At 37.7% G+C, this 21,051-nt stretch overlaps 1 protein-coding gene across 3 annotated transcripts in view; it reads right to left on the bottom strand.

The window, feature by feature from the left end:
- Nucleotides 1–21,051, bottom strand: part of vipr1b (vasoactive intestinal peptide receptor 1b) — a 63,853-nt gene that overhangs the window by 15,978 nt on the left and 26,824 nt on the right. For 2 of the 3 annotated variants that reach the window (XM_088072036.1, XM_088072034.1), the window contains exons 6-10: nucleotides 19,202–19,292; nucleotides 15,283–15,393; nucleotides 6,849–6,949; nucleotides 3,526–3,623; nucleotides 538–670 (exon numbers count right to left, since the gene is read on the bottom strand). In XM_088072036.1, coding sequence (XP_087928162.1) covers nucleotides 538–670; nucleotides 3,526–3,623; nucleotides 6,849–6,949; nucleotides 15,283–15,393; nucleotides 19,202–19,292 — 534 coding nt within the window. Of the gene's footprint in view, nucleotides 1–537; nucleotides 671–3,525; nucleotides 3,624–6,848; nucleotides 6,950–15,282; nucleotides 15,394–19,201; nucleotides 19,293–20,673; nucleotides 20,813–21,051 lie in introns of those variants that run through there. The other variant, XM_088072033.1, reaches the window with a different exon arrangement.

Genomic DNA, 21,051 nt, shown 5'->3' with positions numbered 1-21,051 from the left:
TATATATATATATATATATATATATATATATATATATATATATATATATATATATATATATATATATATATATACATCTTAAATCTTAGATTTACGAAATTTGACAGACTATTTTATAACACTGGACAGAGATACAGAGATTACTGTATTGAACAACTGTCAGAGATTTAAACTTTACAAACTAGGCCTATGAAGTTCACAACTCCTGTCAAGCAGTCAGATGCCCACGAGGCTCTCCCTCACCTGACAGTGAAACTCTGACCCCTGATGCTGAAACTATGATAAAAGCCCCCACCCAATATCCATAGTCTGCAGTAAAAGAGTGGCACTACAGGAATCCATCCTTTTATCCCCATTTGAGCTGAGGAGATCTCTCATTGATGGAGGTTTAATTTGGATAATTAGCCTCTCAGTGTCGTGTTCACTGCTGAGCTTCTTACGCGGTTCAGCTGGGTTCAAGGACAACAAGAACCCCTGAGTCGTTCATGGAAAAACACCTACAGCAAACAACAGCAGCGTCTTGGGCAATTAACTTACAGAGCCTGAAGAGCAGTTGTCCACCTCCCCGACATCATAAAGGACAACGTCCTTGATGAACACAGCGATGGCCTTCAGGATAAATGACACAAACAGGTGCATGTGGATGTAATTCCTTGTGCAGTGGAGCTTCCTAGGTGCAAGAAAAGATACAACACACACAATTTGATAAAGAGGGCTGTCATGCTAATTATCCAATGTCCTTGGAGAAAAGGCTAAGCAAATCACAGACTGACTTCACTCTTTATTGAGCTCATGAGCTCCTGTTATATCTATGTGGGTGGATCTGCTTTAGAGCACAATAAACACATTTTCCAGTCTTCCACACGCCTCGTGGGGGAAAAAAGACAGGTGGATCTCAAAAGGACGAATCAAAAACATTTAGAAATCCTCTTTTGATTTTTTTTTTAACTTCTTGATTACATCCTCGAGACGATAAAATGATTAGGGAGGAGACGGACACAAACGTCTGCAGTTGTATCAAGGCTCTGATTAGTTGAGATCATTTGCTCATGCTGGCGATGCTTGTTCTCAGGGCTGTGAAACATTCAGCGGTGATGCAGCACATGCCCAATCACTTAAAAAAAAAATCCCCTCTAGAATCATTAAAGTTTTATCTAGCCTTATCTCACAGCCAGGAGTGCTCTCTGTCACAGCTGTTTAAAGTGACAATAGGCAAACTGTTTTATTGAATGCTTATTTTCATTATTTTTTTTATGAAAGTGATGAAATACCACATGTTCCCATAAGTAAACACAAAAACCGTGGCGACTGAGCCTTTGTGGGGGTTGTCCCTAAACTCTGGAACAACATCCTTTTTCACTTTTTTCCTATGCAGCAGTTTGTCACTTGTGGGATGTAAATTGATCCATTCACAGCTGATTAGATCACGCTGATGGATAGAAGGAGCAGCTGTTTGTAAATTAAAACATATAGATCCAGCAGGATGTACAGTTTAGTTTCCATTCAATGTGGCTGACGTTCTGCTGCGCCATCCCAGCCCCAAGGGTGCTATGAATCACTGAACAGTATTTTAAAAGCACTCCTAATGAGCACTTCAGCTCCAAAAGTCTATTTATGGTGGCAAATGTTAATTGTTGCAGCCTGCCGCAAATAAATAAATAAGGAAAACCCTGAGAGGTAAAATTATTATATTTGATTTTTTTAAAATTTAAAATAGACCCCTTTAAGTTTACCCACACATTGGCCTGAAGGCGATTTTTCCCCCATGTGCATGGAACAGAGGCCAGATTAGACATGATTTCAAGCTCTTTATAATAAAGTTAACATTTGAACAGATCAGGGCAAACTGTCATAATGTTGCATTGCACCTCTTATCAGTGATGTCTTTTAGAAACAGGTGCGACTCTCCACATCCCACCAACACTCATTAATACCTCTCACTGTAACCCCTCTCAGCTACCGTCACCTCCCACTGCCCTGTCATAACTCTCCTTCTGGCTAAAACCTGTTGGTTGCCACAATCTCGCACTTTGGATTTCTAAATTCTGACCTTGGCCTGCCTTGTGCCAAACAAAACTCCTAGGTGGACACACTTTCACACCTAGAGCAGGTCTTTGTGGAATTCATTAAAAGAAGCTCTGATCAGTGGCTAACTCACACGGTGTAGTAGCAGGGACAGACTTATATAGGAGACACATGAAATGCTACCAAAACAAAAGCAATTTCCTGTTTCCCTCCTACCCACATGGAGGTGGGTATATAGCAGAGATTGGAGGCCATCACATTACTCTGGCTGTAAATTCAAGGAGATGAAGTGAGCACAGACGAGGACTCATGTTATAAAAAGAGCTATTTCACAGTTAGTGTACTTGTGGGGATTTTGCTGTGAAGCAAATATAGTGCTTACAGCGACAAAATGCAGCACGAATAATAAAGATGTGAACAAATGTAGATCATCCATCTACTTTTATACATGAAAGTTTTTTTTTTTGTTTTGCATTTTTCTGTAACATTCTTGGATGTTCAAGGTTTCAATCTCACACGGCTGTGGTCAAGAGAACACATCGGCCTACTATACAGCTATAGTATAAGTTATACACATACTTCAAATATACATATTTCAAATAGCGTGTATTAATTGTCCTTTATGTGAAGTATTTGATATCTAAAGCTGTAAGATCAGTCATTTTTATCAAAATTGTGATTTTCTTTGAGGGGTTTACAATCAATCCCTGACTTGTCAAGTGTCAGACTGTTATCCCTCTGTACGTAAATCATCCACCGCTGCAGATATGATATCAAAAAATCAAGACTGTAAAATGCGTCAAAGTATTTGCATTTTTCTTCTCAGCTTTCACAGTTTAACATAAGCCTTGAAGCTGCCCTGATCAGAGATGATCAAATCCCAGTTCTCAGTGTTTGATGTGTGACACTGAAATGTATATAAACTGTCATGTTGTCCACATGCCAAGCAGACATAATGACATTGTCAGGGTGCCTTATGGTAAGCAGCAGCGACTGTTTTTGTTCTTTTTCCTTCTTTATTCTATCCTTTAATCCTTCGAAACAACCAGCCTCGGAAAGTTTATCTATAAGGAACAAAAGTCAAAAGTGCAAATTGTTGGGAAACACAACTGCTGTCAAGAGTTTTCTTTTTCTGACTTTGAAACCCTGACTGCTTGTTGCTGCAGTAAAATCAGAGTGCACACAGACATAATTAATATAATCTAAAATCCAATATACACCGCATTCACATGGAATCAAAAAAACTGTCCGACTGATTGCCATGACAGTAACACGGAACATGCATGACCATATGTTGTGATGGTGATACCGTATTTTTTACAAGAATAAAAGTTAGTAGTGCAAATTAAGCAGCTAAATTGCAGTCAAGATTGAAAACTTGTTTTTCTTTTTCCAAACTTTTTCTACATACATTGAGAATGGCGATGGTTCCTGATGTGGAAAAAAGCTGAGCTCTGTTTGAACCGTTTAAGTGGGTGATCATGTGTATTTCTACTGTACCTGAAGAGGCAGAGGATCCCGATGGCTGTAGTGAGAGATATGAGGGAAACACTGTGGCCAATGGTGTACCCAATCTTCACTTGCCAGAAAAACTTGCCCTGAAGAAAAAACAAGTCAAAGTAAAGGAAACAAAAGCATTGATTTGCTTTTATAATTAATTGTAAGAAATCCTATTCTGCTATTAAAACCTGCCACCAAACCTAAGATTTAAGTATATTTCAAATATATTTTACAATGTTTTTCATGCATTATATCAAACGTTTACATAAATTCATTTATATTTATATACTCTTACATTCTCATCATATTACATGTATATATTAAACTCATGCTGTTTTTTATTGTTTTGATTTTATGAACAGCCCTTTGAGACAATCTTTGTGATATTAGACTATAAAAAACTTTGATTTGACTTGATAAAATACTTACTCGCAGCATAATGAGCACTTTCACGTTGATACTTAATTTAAGTACTTTCTGCTGAAAATACTACTGTACTTTTACTTTAATACAGTTTTTAAAAAGATTTTCTCTTCCACAGCTGACCCTACCACAGCTAACGAGATGAATCCAAGGGGTTGATGCAAAGTCATGTAAATCAGGTAAAACTACACCTGAAAAAGAAGATCTTCTGATATGATTGAAAGCTCCAGAACAACTTTCTACTAGGTGTTGAGGTGAGATGGTTTTGGATGAAATAAGCTCACAAAATTCAGATTATTTATTAAACAGAATTTTGTGTATGTTCATGCTTGCATTTCTAGTCATCTTAATTAACGCTATACTGGTCTACCAAAAGATGCATTTGCAAAACTACAACCATTCAGAAAGCTGCAGCCAGGGTTTTGAAAAAAGCTAAAATATGAGAGCATGTAGCTCCTGTTTTAATAACTTTCACTGGCTCGCTGTAACGTTTAGTATTGATTTTAAAGTTCTTCTCTTAGCCATTAAATGGCCTCGCCCCCTTTTATATCACAGACTCCCTGTCCTTTTATGATCCTCCACAGCTGCTCTTTTAAGTGTTCCCAGGATCGCCACAAAAACCACTGGAGATGTTGCTTTTTGCCACTGAACCCCAAAAAATACACTCTGCCTTTCAATATCACACTTGCTGTCACAGTGAACAGTTTTAAATGACAATTCAAAATGTATCGTTTTAATAAACCCATTAACTACCAGCTCTCTGTTTTAATCTTTTATAGTTTCTGTTGAATACTTTATGATTTTCTCCAAGTTTTATTTAATGGCATTTGTATGGCTATATGGTTTTAAATGTGTGTTTTGTTTTTTCTAGCTGTCTCTTGTGCTGCATGCAAATATGTTAATGCTATAAAAATAAGGTTTGTTTATTCCAATCATTCATTGTTTTGCAGTCTTTTCTATTTTTTCTAACAATGTAATACTGTATTTTATTGGCCTTCATCAAAAACTCTTGCAATATATGACGGGGGTTATGAGTTGATATATTATAGGAGAGGATCACAAGCAAAAGAGGGTCAAAAATAACATGAGTGTGCCTCTTCTTTCTTTATCTCTATAAATTTTTTTAACTGTAATGAAAAAAATCCTTGCACTCTTATGAAAGTGAGCTAAACCCTGACTCCAGTCACCTTTCAGTGTTTTAAACTAAGAGTTCTGCCCCCAAAAAAAACAGAATCAATAATACTGGACCTGCTGATGTATTACAAGCTTGTGTAATATGTTGTATTAGCATACTGGATCCCACTTCAGCACCTCAGAGCATCACAATGTTACTGCCATGCCACTGTATGTTTGGTGCTAGATGAAAATGAGATAAAGAGCTCTGCAGCCTGTGGCACACTGAAGCATCAAGTATGCAGAAATACAGACATCGAATTCCTTTTAGTGTACTCCACCATCCAGGTCCCTCCTGACTTCCTATGTGGCATACTAATGAGGCCACTCTGTGGCTCAGAGAGCAGAGTGCCCACCAAGAAAGCTTTTACCACCCCATAGCACACATCCACTCTTCATCCTGCTCTACCTCCATCAGCACAGACAAGATAAGCTCTCTCTGCATTAAAACTAAACTAAATAAAAGCAACATTTGATGTATTTATTCCGTTCCTATCCCTCGAGGCAACATGAATAACCTCTAATGACTCATAACGCTGATAACAGAGGCAGGAACTACAAGCTGACTCGGTTTTGTAAATGACAAGTGCGTTGTTCTTCAAAGACAAGTTCCTGCCTCGGCTTATTGGTGTATTAATTTTAGTCGGAATATTTTTGCTTTTTAGGTCATGAAATCTTTATGTAAGAGCTTAGCAGAGTAATTCAACATTTTTGAAAGTCCATTTATTGCAGAGAATTCAGTTTTTTGTGGGTTTGCTTGACCATGATCAATATGTTTTATAATAACATAGGTCAAGGCTATACAGTATACAATGTGAGTTGAGTGGCTTGCTGTACCAACCACCCAATAATTACCACCTTCCTCTGCAGTTCTCCATAAGTCTTTGAGTCCAGACACAGTGAGTGAATTACTGGTGAACACTGTGGAGCATTTAGCTGCTAAAGAGACAGATATTTCCCTCAGGAGTTGGTGTTGAGGGTGTGGAGAGTGAATATTGGACTTATATTCCAGGGTGGCCAGAAACACAACTCCAAATGAATGCTAATGTTCCTGATTTCTGGATGTGTAAACAGGCAACTGTTTGTTCACAGATTCACCATATTAACTGAAAAAGTGATCATTAATCACTGTTGTGTTTACCCATTACCTCAATGGGGCCAAAGAAATCAGATATTGCAGGTTTAATTATACTACAGAATAAGCAGTACACTAGAGACAGTATGTAATTAGCTCAAAACTGGCCCACACTGCAATTCTTTGAATCTTAATAGAAGTTAAAAATGTGAGACACACCTCGCTACATGTAATAATACATTGAAATTTAATTTGTAATGTTTGGAGAGCATCAATTTGGCCAAAACAGCACACCACCCACCAACAGATTCCATTCACGAGTAATCAGAGTCCCAATTCTTAAAACCAGTAATGTCACAAATCACTTGCGCTTATATTACTAATCATATAATACTTTTCAAAGCCCTTGTGTGGACATACCGTTGTGCTACTTGAGGCTTTTCACAACAAAAGGCAAACACTAGAGTCATGAAACAAACAATCAACAGCTATTATCCTGATGGACCCGACAACACCCACCCACCGAGAAAAGAAACATGTTGTAATTCTATTTTTCCTGCCCACTGGCTTTCGAGATGGTTTCCCACTGTGCTGCTGAGTTCCTCCACAATGGGACCATTGGGTATCTGTGCTGCTGCCATGTTTTACTCACATCATCACTGGTGCTGTTGAGATTGTATCCACAGTTCATGGCAATGTCCATGGGATGCATCTCAGTCCAGCCATCTGCTGTGCAGGTTTTGGAAAGGTTACCTGTAGATGGAGATGACATAAAAAGGTCATAGCCACCCAGACAGAGGATTTCTCTTTTACCTGCTCACCATGTTAAAATTGGTCCAACGCTTCATGTGCTACTGCGACATTGTCATTGACCTCATATGTTGGCTTGTGGGTCACTGCAAAAAAAGACCACACACCTTCAAACTCAATAAATTGCCGTATGACTCCGTCCAACTGATGTGAGCCATTATTGAGCTGTGTTTTATCTGGGGCTGCAGAAAGGCACTTGATTGTTACAGATATTGGCATTCTGATCATTTTATTGTCAACCATATGTAATGTCACAATGTCTTATAATTACATTAAACAAGGTCAAATTTGCATATATTGAGGTAAACGTGTAAAAGTAAGTCCATTGAGTAAAAACCTCAGACATCAGACCATTCTGAATACTCTGTTTACATCAGCTTGTAACAAATTGCTTTATATTATCATATGCTCCAGGCATACTAATGGGAGTGTTTATATTAAGTAACCTATGCTGAACATGTAGCAACATGCTTTAGATATTGTGAATTTTCCCCTGGTTTCCTTCTGCTGTAACATGTCTGGTAAAAATTTTGGTATAGATGCTTTTATGGCTGATTTTTCACAGTAAAATATGGCAGTAAATGCCATTACAGTCATTCCATAGCTGCACTGACAGGGGGACTGAGACAGGCAGGCGCTAAAACAAAGCATTTCAGAGAAAGGGTGAATACAGGTGAAAATAAACTGTTAGAACATTAAAGTGGTTTTTGAACATTAAAGCATGTTAATATGTTCTTACAGAAACCCCAAATACAGCTATGAAAATCTGCATAACAGGTCCCCTTTAACTACTTTTATGCATGTATAAGTTGACACACTGTTTGAAGGCATAGACTGAGTCTCCCTGAGGGTCCTGAATGGAAACATTACTAAAGTAAATTTGCAATCAGACCATTGCATTTGTAGTCTGGGTGGTAAGCTTCAGTCTTTTCAGCAGATTTATTGCTGCATTGCAGAGCAGCAGAAAGGAGAAGGACAGAAAAGCACCTGAAAGCAGAAAGACTTCACCTGGACTCAAGGCCGGTTTACAGACAGAATTTTAAAAGCCTCAACAGTGTTACACGTGTGCAGGTTGTAAACGGTATTGCTTTTTTTCATGTGCAAAGATGCATGTCTCTGTTATATGCAGTACACTGTCCTGTCAGCCTTCTTGTTCAACCTTTTCAGCTCTGTAAGATTAACCCATATAAAAATTTTGGGGGCCAAACCAGTTTTGATATTTGACCCTTTGGATAACGTTAAGATTAAAAAAGCCTTACCCTTATTACGACTTGTGTTTCTGAGTGTAATTTTTGTTGTGTACCAGGTAACATAGATGCAAATATTGATATACTGCATATGTGGTAACATAAAATCAGTCGACACTGGGTCATATCTCAGATGTAAGATTTGGTAACTTTAAGATACATAGTTACATAACTTAATAAAACATTTCTCACATAAAAATACTGAAATCAATCCAAAAGAAAGTCAACAAATATGTTTCCCAATAATGTGTTTCTAGCATGGTATTTTAACATTTGATATTCAATAAGTAACATGATCATAGGAACAATATATGGACCATTTTTCTCTTTGACTGTTATTTTTAGACCATGACCTCTCACGCTTTGGTCCAAGGAATTATATGTGTTCTTATTTTGTTTTTTGCTAAGTAAGTAAAAAAGAAATGATCTGTTGTAAATGGAGAGCAAATGATTTCAGCAGTAACAGAGCAATATTATCAGTGTATACACAGAAGCTGTTTGTTCTGCTTGCCATTTACCGTTCATATAATCCTTTAAGATTAGTTATTTTTTTACACAGGCAGGGAGGAAGCCACAATCCTCGATCCCCAAATGCCAGAGAGGAAAAGAAGCTCACAGACGGTCACCTCTGAGAGTCCCATTACCACCACTCACAGTTTAATCTGTGAATTATCATGCAGGAGGACAGTTTGTGTCAGGATGATGTCCTGAATGATGCAGGTCCTGATGCGAGCAGCTCTCAGGACATTTTCTTGTGTTTGACAGAACAAAACATAAAGGGGACAGTTTTGAGTCATTGGCAGAAAAAAAAAAGTTGGCCACACAAAGCTAGGTCATGGTCACCTGAGACATAGTTTATTTTCTTACGGGGAGCGTCATCAGCTGTCATTTACCGCAAAACTTACAGTGAAGTAAAACGCAGGTAATTCCAGCTGGAAATCACTATATTTCAAAGATGATAAGTAGGGGAGAAAAAGAGAACGTTTTTTTTGACTCGCCTGTTTTTTGCTGTTCATTTCTGTGGAAAATCTGTCAGTAAATTTAGTGAAATCCAGTGGTGCTCAGAAATACAGGATCCCTCATGATTCAGGTGGGTTCCTGAATCATGTGCAAATCGCCATCTCAGTGAATCGGTATTGTATCTACCTGTATGTGCCTTATATCTGCCCCTTTTCAGGTTGAGATCTGTAGAGGTGAAATCCATTACAAGAGCAAAAGATGGATGATAATGTGTGACCGAATCTATTCTGTTTGTTTAAGCTAAATTAAAAAGAATGAAAAAGAATAAAAAAGAAAAAGCTTATTACCATTAGTGAGGCTGTGTAGTGTTTTTGTTCTGTGTGTAGAGGAGTTACACAAGACGGTACACATCATATCTGGGGGAAAATTTCAGTAAATTAGAGTAAAATACAGACTTTGCTTATTCTGTGCCAAACACTGACATGGGGAGGTCATTTTAAAATCACGAAGTCCCCAGGTAATACTACTCCCATCCAACTGAGGCTCACGAGAGGGATACAGACTAGAGTACAATGACAATGTTGAAAATTATTTAAAATTTAACAATTGAGACAGACAGATGTCACGCTGCTCCCTGAGGTCATAGTCAGACTTTACGAGAGTCCTCTCAACCTGGAAATGTCAAAAAGGAAAAGATCTGCAGACGTGTCGACCAGCCTTCAGAGTCAGTGTATGTGTGAGTACAAAAGAAAAAATAAGGGACCTAAACTTGGGGTATGAAAGAATTTTACTTTAGTTTTTGAAGTTGTGGATTTAAAGAGATTTATGCAGACTTGGTGTGGGTCTGTTTATCTCTCCAGAGGAGTTTATGTCAAGCTGTTTCCGTCTCATTATATTTGGCTTGAGTTTGAAGATAAATTCCCGCAGTATTTTGCATGGACTGCCAACCTTGTTAGCAGCAACACCTTCACAGGAGTTAATACCATCAAACCTTCACTTAAGTCTCCTTTTGCACTGAGATTTTATGACGCAGTTTATTTTTGCAAGTTTCCCAAAATTCACACAGCACTCAGGCAATAACGGGATGCTAGCAGCAAGTTTCTGACTTGTGTTTATCTCTACACATTATACTTTATTCAGAACTTGACTGCATTCATGTTGAGGCCTCAGAGAAACACATTTTCACATGTTGACACAGTTAGGTGACCATAACTTCCAGAGTCAATTTTTTTGTCCTGATTTCTTCCAACACAAATATTAAGAGTAAAACAGTGACTCCCTTATTAGAACTTAACATTGTGAATTAAGAGCTATAGTGACTCGGACAAGCAGCCAAAGTCTGCTCTCACAGTCAAAGATTGATTGCCATTATGTCTGCCAATCTTAGCAGTCACAGAAATAATAAATAATTGATTATTCTTATGCTGAAGACATATGAAAATGTTAACTTATAATGTCTTTTATTGTATTGGATTAGCCCTTTATAATCAGTAGTGCAACATATATAAAAGCATGTTTGTACAGTTTTAAGTCTGAGATAAATAAATGTACTTTTTTAGTTGAACCTAAAATTGATAGTTAATCAATTTTTATCATTACACATGGTTGTATAGGTCTGTTAGCATGCCTCTGTACTATGATTAAGTTGGGACTATGCTTTGTTGCACCTTGGATTTTTTTTTTCTTCATATATGCAAAATTTGCAAGCTTCCTTTCATATTACACAGAGACGAGGTGAATCAAGGTAAAAGCTATTACTCCATGTTGAGTTTCTATATTAAAGGTAAAGCAGTTACAAAGGAGGAGATGAAAAAAGTCCATCATCTTTTAAATTGAAGAGACAGCTGAGATGAGGGTAGCGCAAAAAGGGCTGCAGATCAATATGAGGAAAAGGTCATGAATATTTTGTACTTTCAGTGTATGAAAGTGAAAATTTTCATACTAAAATGACATTTGCCTGCCTTTCTAGATGCCAACTTCACCGACTTTGACAAGACGATTTGAGTTCATGACATTAAAACACACACACACACACACACACACACACACATACATACATATATATATATATATATATATTGTATTTTTTATTTGTAAATAAAATCTAAAATTTCCTCTTAGTTCACAACTTGATGTGTAAAAGGAACAGGACATGGCAAACAAAACATGCTAAAATCTAAGCATATTCATATGATTCATTTGTGAATGAGGATACAAAAACTCTCACTGAGATTTTACAAACAACAAACTTTACTCTATTAACTGGTCAGTCAGCAGGGAGCAACTTTGCAAATAATAAATGCAATAAGATGTATTTTTCCAAAAGATGAATAGCATAATGCAGCTTATCTCTCTCAGTTAATGTACACGCCTAATTTATTGAGTCAATTAGCAACAGCTTTACATGCTTGAACCACAGTTGCTTCAAATTAGTTCAGAATTACTTGTAATTTTAAATATTTTGACTAAATTGGCAATACAATGATAGAAAATGTTCATGAATGCTCCTGTGAAAATGTACATTTGCTTAGATACTGACAAGTCTTATTGGTAATAACAAACTGTACTATAAATGCAAATTCAAATGCATTGCTTGGTCCATTAATCACTGGCAAAATTGAAAATCATACCAAACATGCAAAATAAACTGCCATGGGTTGTTCCACTGAATAATATTACTGGTGATGTATGACAAGGCAGTTGTCGTGTAGATATTCAGTTCTGTCTCAGAAGAAAATTGAAGTCTCAGGACTATAAAAGATCATTTAAATATTCATTCTCGAGGCTAAGAGGAATCAGACAACAAATTACTTCAGTAACAACAGAGTGTTTGTCCGGCACGATATTTTGGAGCTCTCATGGCTCCCAATTAGATGAAAATATGCCTCCACCTCACACAGAACTTGTTCTTATTAAAGCCCAAATTGCCTATTATACTGATTCATACCTACAACACAGATTTGAGTGGTTTGACTCTGATATGTTCTGCAAATGACTGCACTGATACTGATGTGTGTCTAATGCAAATCACTATCACAGAGCAGTTTACTAAAACTCAAACCCTGAAAATCAAGGCGAAATTAAGCATGATACAAGAAACAATGCAAAAAGAAATTAAGGTAGAAATGTTTTGGCCACAATCATTCTGTAGACACACCAAACCAACATCAAGGAAACAAAATCTGCCTACACGCACTTCTAAAGGGCAGAGCCAGGCAAGCTATTTCCCCCTGTTTCCAGTTTGTGCAAAGCTGAACAAATCAAAGGGTGAATTTATGGTATGTATACAGTATGTGTTTACAGAATGTATTCATAATTTTGAGATTAAAGGGAAAAATAGAAATAGATGTGACCAAGACTCAGGGGAAAATAAGTTGATTGATGAACCTTTTGACTGTATCTTGACGAAAAAAAGTGCAGGCTTCAATAATTGTGAGAAAACTAGCAGTTGTTAACATGTAGGTGTGGAGTATGAGGAGAAAAGGATGGACATAATGAGGGTTGTCATAAATTTACAATGATGAGTCTGACACTAATGAGGGTTTTTTTTTTCTTGACAACTTGCTGCAACTGCAAGATTGTGACCCATGTTAGTATCTTTTTCACTTCATTAGAGAGTCTGTAAGGTATATTTCACAGTGAGGTGGCTTCTATAAGGTAGTGGAACCATAAAAAACCCATCAGCCCCATCTCCAAAAGTTATGAATAGTTGGATTATAGCACATTTCTCAGTCAGGGGTGAAGAATCGGCATTGACTGGCTGGCTCATACAGGCAGAGATAAGAGGAGCAGGTATAGCGCTGGAGGGAAAATAGCCTGGAGGTGTTGAAAAGACGAAATAGCTGTCTATCAGCAGAGATCTGAAAATAACTGTGAGACAAGAAAAAAAAGGATCTGAATGAGAAGTTTGGGTCAGGGGGCATGAAAGCTGAAAGCTGTTCTTCACCACAGTCGACCCTGCTGTGGTGTGTGTTTAATTTAATGAATTAATATTCAAGTCAACTTAGTAAAAGTTCTTCATTGGAAGCTTAAGTAAAAGTATATGTGAGTATTATCAGGAAATGTACACAAAGTACTAAAAGTAGAACTCTAATTACTTGCAGTTCATGCCTCTACGCACCAGTCTAGTTGCATTTACAGAGGAAGGCATGACAAAAAAGCGTGTCCATTTATCACTAACCTAGCAACCGTGTCCTCACACCACTAACACCGATGCCAATCACACAAATATGTCTTGAAGGCAGCAAAAGCCGTAATCTGCTTTGACATCACTAACTAAAAGTTTCTACACACTATGCAGCATTAGACACGTCGTGATTCAGTGATGAGTCACCATGAAAGCAGATCAATGGTGACAACGTTATTGTCGTCTTCGTTCTCTTTCATTCTTGAAGGCCACGGAGTCATGAATGGAGGCTATTGTGTCACACTGAACAATAAAATGATTTCCATTTTGTTGGGTCAGGTTATAAGGCGGCAAAAGATTTGAGAGCAGCTTGGAAAGTCTGAGAAGTAAAGTTGCTGTAACCCAGTGTGCCAGATGGGTAGTTAAAACACAGAGCTTTCAGGTCAGTATGTTATAGTGGCTAAAAGACTGAACTACAACTTCTGTCACATGATGTCATTGGGCCCAAAAAGACTTTTTTAAATAGGCTTCAATTGTAAAAAGCACATCTGTTTGTCAATGGATTAGTTTGAATTCAATTAGTTTGTTTGCTCAAAAGATGCTTTGTGCTTGTTCTCGTAGGTGAACATATGATGAGACACGCCGGTTTTGAACTGCATGTGGGAGGAATGAAAATGGATTTTCAGGTGATTTCACGATCCTTTGATTCTATTACATGATATCGCAAGACTCGAGCTTCCGTGCAACACAGACGATGCAGCAGAGTGGCAAACCAGGACACAAAGTTTAGAAAGAAAGGGAGGCGAATCACATTAAGTTGGTCCATTTACAAGATTAAAACATTCTCAGAAATCTCTAATGGATCAGAAGAAAATAAAACCCTGTTTCTGAAGCAGAAAGAATGAGACACTGTCAAGGTTCCTGGAGGTGAGACGAAAGGTGATTCAGCAAAAGAAAAATGTTTTAAATATTTCTCTTTCTTATCTTTGGTTAGTGAATCATCTCTTTTCCTCCCCCCTCTCTGCCTGTGCTTGTTCCAAAGTAAAGGTTCAAGGATGAGCTGGATTCCTACTTGTTTTCTCAGACCCTGACTGTAATCTCAGACTCAGTTTACATGTACATTTTTTAAGGCTGGCTCCTGTAAACGCTACATACTGTTTACAGTAACCTGGATTAACTGTTATCCTGGGTTTGAGGTAGCTGGAGAACTCCCAATCTCCATCTGATTTTTTTTTAATGCACCAAAGTTGCTCATAGGGTCAACACTATTACGGGTCATTTTTTCCAGAGCATTGTCAGTAAGCCACTGCTGTTTAAAGCACTGGCAGAGAAGAGTAGGAGGGCAGGCTATTCTTCCCACTCTTTGAATTGATAGGATATTACACAAATGAAAAATTTTCAAAATTTTTACATATTATTCTTGTAAATACCAACACTGTAATAATGTTTTTTTGTGAGGCTTGTGAATTAATATGTTCGCCCAGGGCTTTCTGCAGGGTGTCTAATAATTGTCTGATGTCTGTGGGAGGTGATGAAAAAAACATATTTTGATTATTTTAAAACTTCTGTATCTACCCAAAGGCTCCACTGTATGCAAATATGATTTTAAATATCAAAATACTCAAAGCTACAAAAATAGGAATAAATGGAAATATAGAAATGTGTTGAGTGGCCCTGAGCTAATCACAAAATGGCAGCACCAGGTCCAGTTTTGGCACCTTAAGGCTTGTTTTCCTCCAATTAAATCACTCTACCTATACAAATGATTGAATTGCAGATAGGAAGAGAACAACGCCATTATCTTGATGAAGTCTGAAATGATCTCACTCAAGTTTCGATAAACAAATGACAAAGAAACCATTTTTTAGAAATTGAACAAATGACAGAGAAAACATACTTTCTGCATGTTGCATTTACATTAAGTGAGATGAAGATGTGTTTACCTTTGTGCTCGTCACTGAAGTAACTGAAATAAGTGGGGCAGGTTATTGTAACCACCTCTCCGACGCTGGCTGAGGGCCAACAGGCGATGATGTCCCACATGCCTTGGCAACCTGCCAGAAGGAGACAATACCGTAAACATGGCATCGCTCACACACATACATGCGGGATACAAGGACAAAATCAAATCACATGCCTAACATGACACCCATGACACATGCAGCAGCATTTTTTTTCGGTTTCAATTCAGTGACAGAAAGATTATTATCAATGGTTGGTTGGTATACATTTGGTGCAAGATCAATTTTCAGCAAATAAACTTGTATTCTATAACTATTACACATTTTGAACAGATACACAGGAACACAAACATCTCAAGTTATAGTGAACTGTTTTAAATTCAATTTGAGGACATTCAGACCCTGTCTACACAGTATTCAGATATTTTTGAAAACTTATGCTTTCCATTTCGGAGATTTTTTAAAATGCCATCAAAAGTGCAGGTTTTTCAAAATCTGTGTGGACATGCAAAACAGAGCATTTGGGAAACTTTTTTCCTCAATTTGCACATGTCCATTTGGAGGTTGTTTTTTTTTGTTGTTTTTTTTGCTGTCTAGTTTGTATGGAGATACTTTTTTTAAATGATGGTCAAGTGGTTTTTGATTTTTTTAAATAAAGAAAGAAAAATATTCATTTTTAGAAATCTGTGTTCGTGTAGACAGGGCCTCAGTCATTCATTATTTTGATAAAGCTTTTACAGTAGTTCCCTTAATTCATAAGCTCATTTGATTGAGATGAAATATTCCTAACATTAAGCTAGAAAATAAAACCTGCATCATCACTATCACTGGGTGATTTGTCTCCTCTATTTCGTCATCGACAAACTCATGCCATTAAAAGTGCAGTTTTTTGTGCCTCAATTTTCAATCACACAGTTTATTGCAATCATGTGCTTTCTTAAGAATCATTTCCATATTTGCAATGAAAGTCAAAGCACAGAGCAGAGGGTCAGAAATAACAAAAACACAAGCAATGAACCATTTTTGAGGCATATTGATTTCTGAGTTTGGAAAAACCAGTGGAAGCACAGTTATAAACAATTTCTGACGGAGCATAGACCGCTTCTTCAGGACATCTTAAAGTCTGTCCTCTATTTGTGTGTAGTGCTACACTAACACTGTAAACCAGAATACACAAGCTGTCAAGAAGTATTCACTCTCACGCCTGTCTGGACAATCTCTTTATTTAATATGTTGTTTAACCGCAGACAGTGAACGTATGGCTTCTAACAAATGCACACACTAATTCATTTATTAGGGATGTGACCTGTGAGAGCAGCTCGCACTACCTTCCTGTTGAGGAAGCAGATAGGGAAGAAGAAAGTCATTGCAGAGATAAGAAGAGAGCTGCTTCCACGCACACAGTTGGTGTATATTGAACTAATGTACAGTATGTTTGGTGTTTTTTTTATTAAAATGAGACCAAATGGAGATAGCAAGTTAATACAGATGGCCACATTACTAGGAAAAGTTTACTCAGAGTAGAAGTCAAACTTTGTTTGCTGGATGTTCCAACTCTTACATCAACTATCATGACAGACAACAATGTTATCATAATGTATGTTTTAAAACCTTGAGCTGCAGTACTGGGGTTAAAAAATAAAATCCCATCATTATTTCAGTCACTATATAACAAATTTTAACACTTTGACCTTATAATGTCACGTCCATCCTGAAAAGTCCTTCACTCACTGGCTTTCATGGCTCTAGACACTCATGCTACATCCACTTAATAAGTTTTCATTTTAAAATGGTGTTTTAAAATGATCTCTGTACACACAAGCATTTCAGAAACAATATCTGTCCATACTAACATGCCTCACAACCCATATCACATGACCATTCATGTCCACTGGGCACATGGGTGCTGGTATAAACAGGCAGCAGATTGTCTCCTCTACAGCTTGCTATTTCTAGTTACTATGGATATGTAATACTACGGAGGAAGAACGGCAATGGTAAAAAATAAGACTAAAGATTTCTTTGCTTGGACTGACGAAGAGAAGGTTGCTTAAAGTAATACACGAGTACTAGGCAGTCAATGTGGCAGAAAAAAGATTGGAAATTATAAATACTCTGATATATCAAAGCAGTGCCAGGAGCAGTATCCATCGGATGAGTAAGCCATGGTAATGGGAACCAAGTACCCGAACGAGAAAGGTAAAATGTTTTGGCTTGACACATTTTGACTGATAAGACCCAGTCAGGAAGTGAATGCAGGTGTCTGCATCATTGCTTATAAAAGTCTCTGTCCCCGAATTATGGATGTAGCTATAGTGATGTCAACTACTGGTTTGTTGACTCTCATTTTGAAGACTAGAGTTTGACATTTAGGCCGTCGCCATAGCTGTTAGTTGGATCCAAAAGTGACCATATTTGGATGAGTGGGTAGATATGTGGAGAAGGGAGTGCTGGATGTGACTCACAGACTGGAGCAATGCTTTGCAGAAAGCCTGTCACTCAAGCAGCCCTCCCCTTAAATATGTGTAACTTTGGGCCTTAAAAACACGGAGTTGTCATGAATGTTGAAATTAGCTTTAGAGACCAGAGTGTGTTGTTTTGTACAAAGCTGTAAACATTTTTATTTCTGCTATAGCGTTGGACATTTTGACATGGAGATCTATGGGGACCTACTGTGTTTTGGAGCCAGCATCCAGTGGACATTTGATAAACAGCAATTTTTGTCTCTTCCACATTGGCTTTATTTCTTAACTTCAGAGGGGTGCTGCTTAATTAAAATGCAAAGTCTCTTGTTTCAGGGGTTCGGAAATGCTGGGGTAGTGTGTATTAGTGTGGATGTAGCCTCAGCCAGGTGTTTGTAATTATCCTGGCAGATGAGACACTACATCTGTCATCACTGAGACAAAATGATGATGATTCATTAATTTTCAAAATCTTAATTTACTGCTCACTCTGGAGCAAATAATATGAAATACTGATAGTGAAACATGAAACATTAAAATTGGTTGTTCGTCACATTATAGATAGATAGATAGATAGATAGATAGAAAGATAGATAGATAGATAGATAGATAGATAGATATACTTTATTAATCTCAAAACTGAGAAATTGGGGACTCTTTAGCTATAATTGTGGGGACAGTCAAGCTATGGGTAATGTAAACAGAAAGTATATGTTGCCATGGAGTCCGTTAGTTAACTATGGGCTACATTTTTTAAAAAAAATATGTTTGTTTATATTGTGGCAAATTGGCATCATTAAAATATGCTGCTATTTGCAGTTTCTGTTTGCAGTGTACCCATGTATGTACAGTCAGACTGTCACAGATCATTTTGACACAAAAAAAACTTCAAAACTTGATGATTCTCAGGCAAGTTCTGGTCTTTTTAAGTCTGGACTTCATATTATCTATGATTCCTAAACAGATTTGAGGTCTTTTCTCCTTTGTCCAGAGTAAACTATAGTGTGCCTCCTAGACAACAGTGTATGAGTTGACAAGTTAGTCATCCAAAATCTGCATAATAATAAAAATGCTGTGTAATTTGTCCCAGCATAAAAGGTATAGGAAAACTAACAGAAGAGTTTGTCAATGTCATGTCATGTCAATGAAGCCAAACCCACACAGTTCTGAGTGAAAACACCATCTTTCAACTGACTACATTATGGTCTCTTAACCTTGAACTTCTTGCAAGAGACATCTGAAGTAAAGTCTGCACAACTAAACTATTTCTCTGAAGAAACTCTGGCCTGTAATCCTGCCAACTATTGTAGTGCGCATCTATAAAGTCCCACACTGTATATTTTTAACTCTATTTATTTACTCATGGTGTTTGCAATTTTGGCTAAATAGCCTCTCACACACCCTAAACAGAGAGAGGAAAATGTGTTTTCCAGAATGACCTGAAGTGACGTTCCCAGAGGTGCTATTCTCACAGCGCTCTTTCTCCAGTCTGATGTCGTTCATCACGTCACACATCTGCACCGATGACACCTGCGGAAGAGGCAGAAAGCACATTTAGGTGTCAAGTAATAAATATGCTTTCATCACACTGCAATTACACACTGAAAGGAAGTCATAATTAGTGAGGTTGAGTTCAGTAAATGCCTTCCACTAACGTTTCTCTTTATCAAATTCCTGCAGCTATGGCCTTTTATGTTTTCCTATTAGAATGAACCCCAGATAATAATACGCAGAAATGTTCTCTATGTCTGAAATCCCTCTTGCCTGGCAAATAGATGCTATCATGCAAATGGATTAGGAAGTGGAGAGGGGAGCCACTGAGGAATCTACTGTGATTGTTCATCTGTGTCAACAAAGGCTGAAAAATGCGGGCTGACAGCCGCTGGCGCGGAGCCGGTGGGTCACTGAAAATGTGTAAGACGTGCAGCGAGGAGCTTGAGAAGGTCAGCGGAGATGAAGAGAGAGAGAGTATTCATGAACTCCCAGGAAGGAGCTTCACCCTGCAACCAAAGCTACAAAACTCAAGGTAGTAAAGGTCACAGCGAGAAGAATGATGCAGCCAAAAAGCACATAATATATTAACGATTGTAGAACTTGCGTGCAACTAATTGGTCCTTACAGATGTCTTTTCATGTCTGTTTCATGAACCCCCATCACCTATGTGCTGCCAAACATAAAATGATCTCCATCAATCATCCAGATATGCCCTGCACTGAGCTCCTGACAGAGTTGTAAACAGCAGTCTGTAGCACCTCAAGCAAGACAAACACACCAAACCATCATTAATGTTAAAGGTCACCTCTGGTAGAACATATGCATAATAGTGAAATGACTCAAAGTAATGAGGCAGAATAAACCAAGAAGTATGCTTTGTATAATATCTACCCTACCTGCTGTGCTTTGTGATATCTATTTGTGCAGGAATATTTAAGAGCACACTAACATATCAATGCAAAATAGGATTTATGCAAGAAGCGGCACTGCTTCAGACACACTTCTATTCAAACAGCCACCCAAGACTGAAAACGTGTTCTTAATTATTTCCTTTTTATGAGAAAAAAAAGATGAGAAGTTTGAGAAGCTGGGGAGTTTCATTTCAGCTCGAATCTGAATCAACAATCAGTTAAAATAATGAATACAGAAGTCTTCATGGTTGGACTTTTTGATGGTTGAGGGAAAGAAAACATGGAGGCTGTGTTTGTAAAGTCAAACAAGTGCCCCACCTGTGGAAAACTGACATTAATTGGGGTTTGCATTGCTGCATATAAAAGTATGTTGCTGTGAAGTTTGATTGAGGAAAAACTGCATTTGGTATTGTTTGAAATAAGCAAATTTATGTTTTTTGCAAATAACAATGAAACCATTAATCGACAATTAATTTTACCAATGACTGATTAAGGAGAGTGCTTACGATTTGCATCCCTAATTTCCAGTGATTTGTTGAAGAGAACAAATTACAGGCGTAGACGGACAGGCAGGTGCAGATGCAGGTAGAGGTGGCAACAAAAAAAAACCACGGCATGAAACATCAATGTAGTATAGAAACTTTGACAAACTGACAGAGGACACTGGGAAATGAACTGGTCATGTACAACTGGGCTGATTAGGGAAAGTGGAAACAGGTGAGGAGGTGGGCGGCAAAAGTCAGGTAACTGGCACTGGTGGGAAGGAGGTTATTGCAGAGAATGGCATAAGTCAGTGATTTGGCTTAAGGTGACGGTGACTGATTTCTTAAAATGCTGATATGCTGCTGTAACTTTGTCTATTAACTGCTGCCAAATCAGCTACT

Source organism: Plectropomus leopardus, chromosome 21, assembly GCF_026936395.1.
Source record: "Plectropomus leopardus strain MGB_pleo_1.0 chromosome 21, ASM2693639v1, whole genome shotgun sequence".
NCBI lineage: Eukaryota > Metazoa > Chordata > Actinopteri > Perciformes > Serranidae > Plectropomus > Plectropomus leopardus.
The sequence above is the reverse complement of the archived record's forward strand: the minus strand, read 5'-3'. Positions and strand labels throughout refer to the sequence as shown.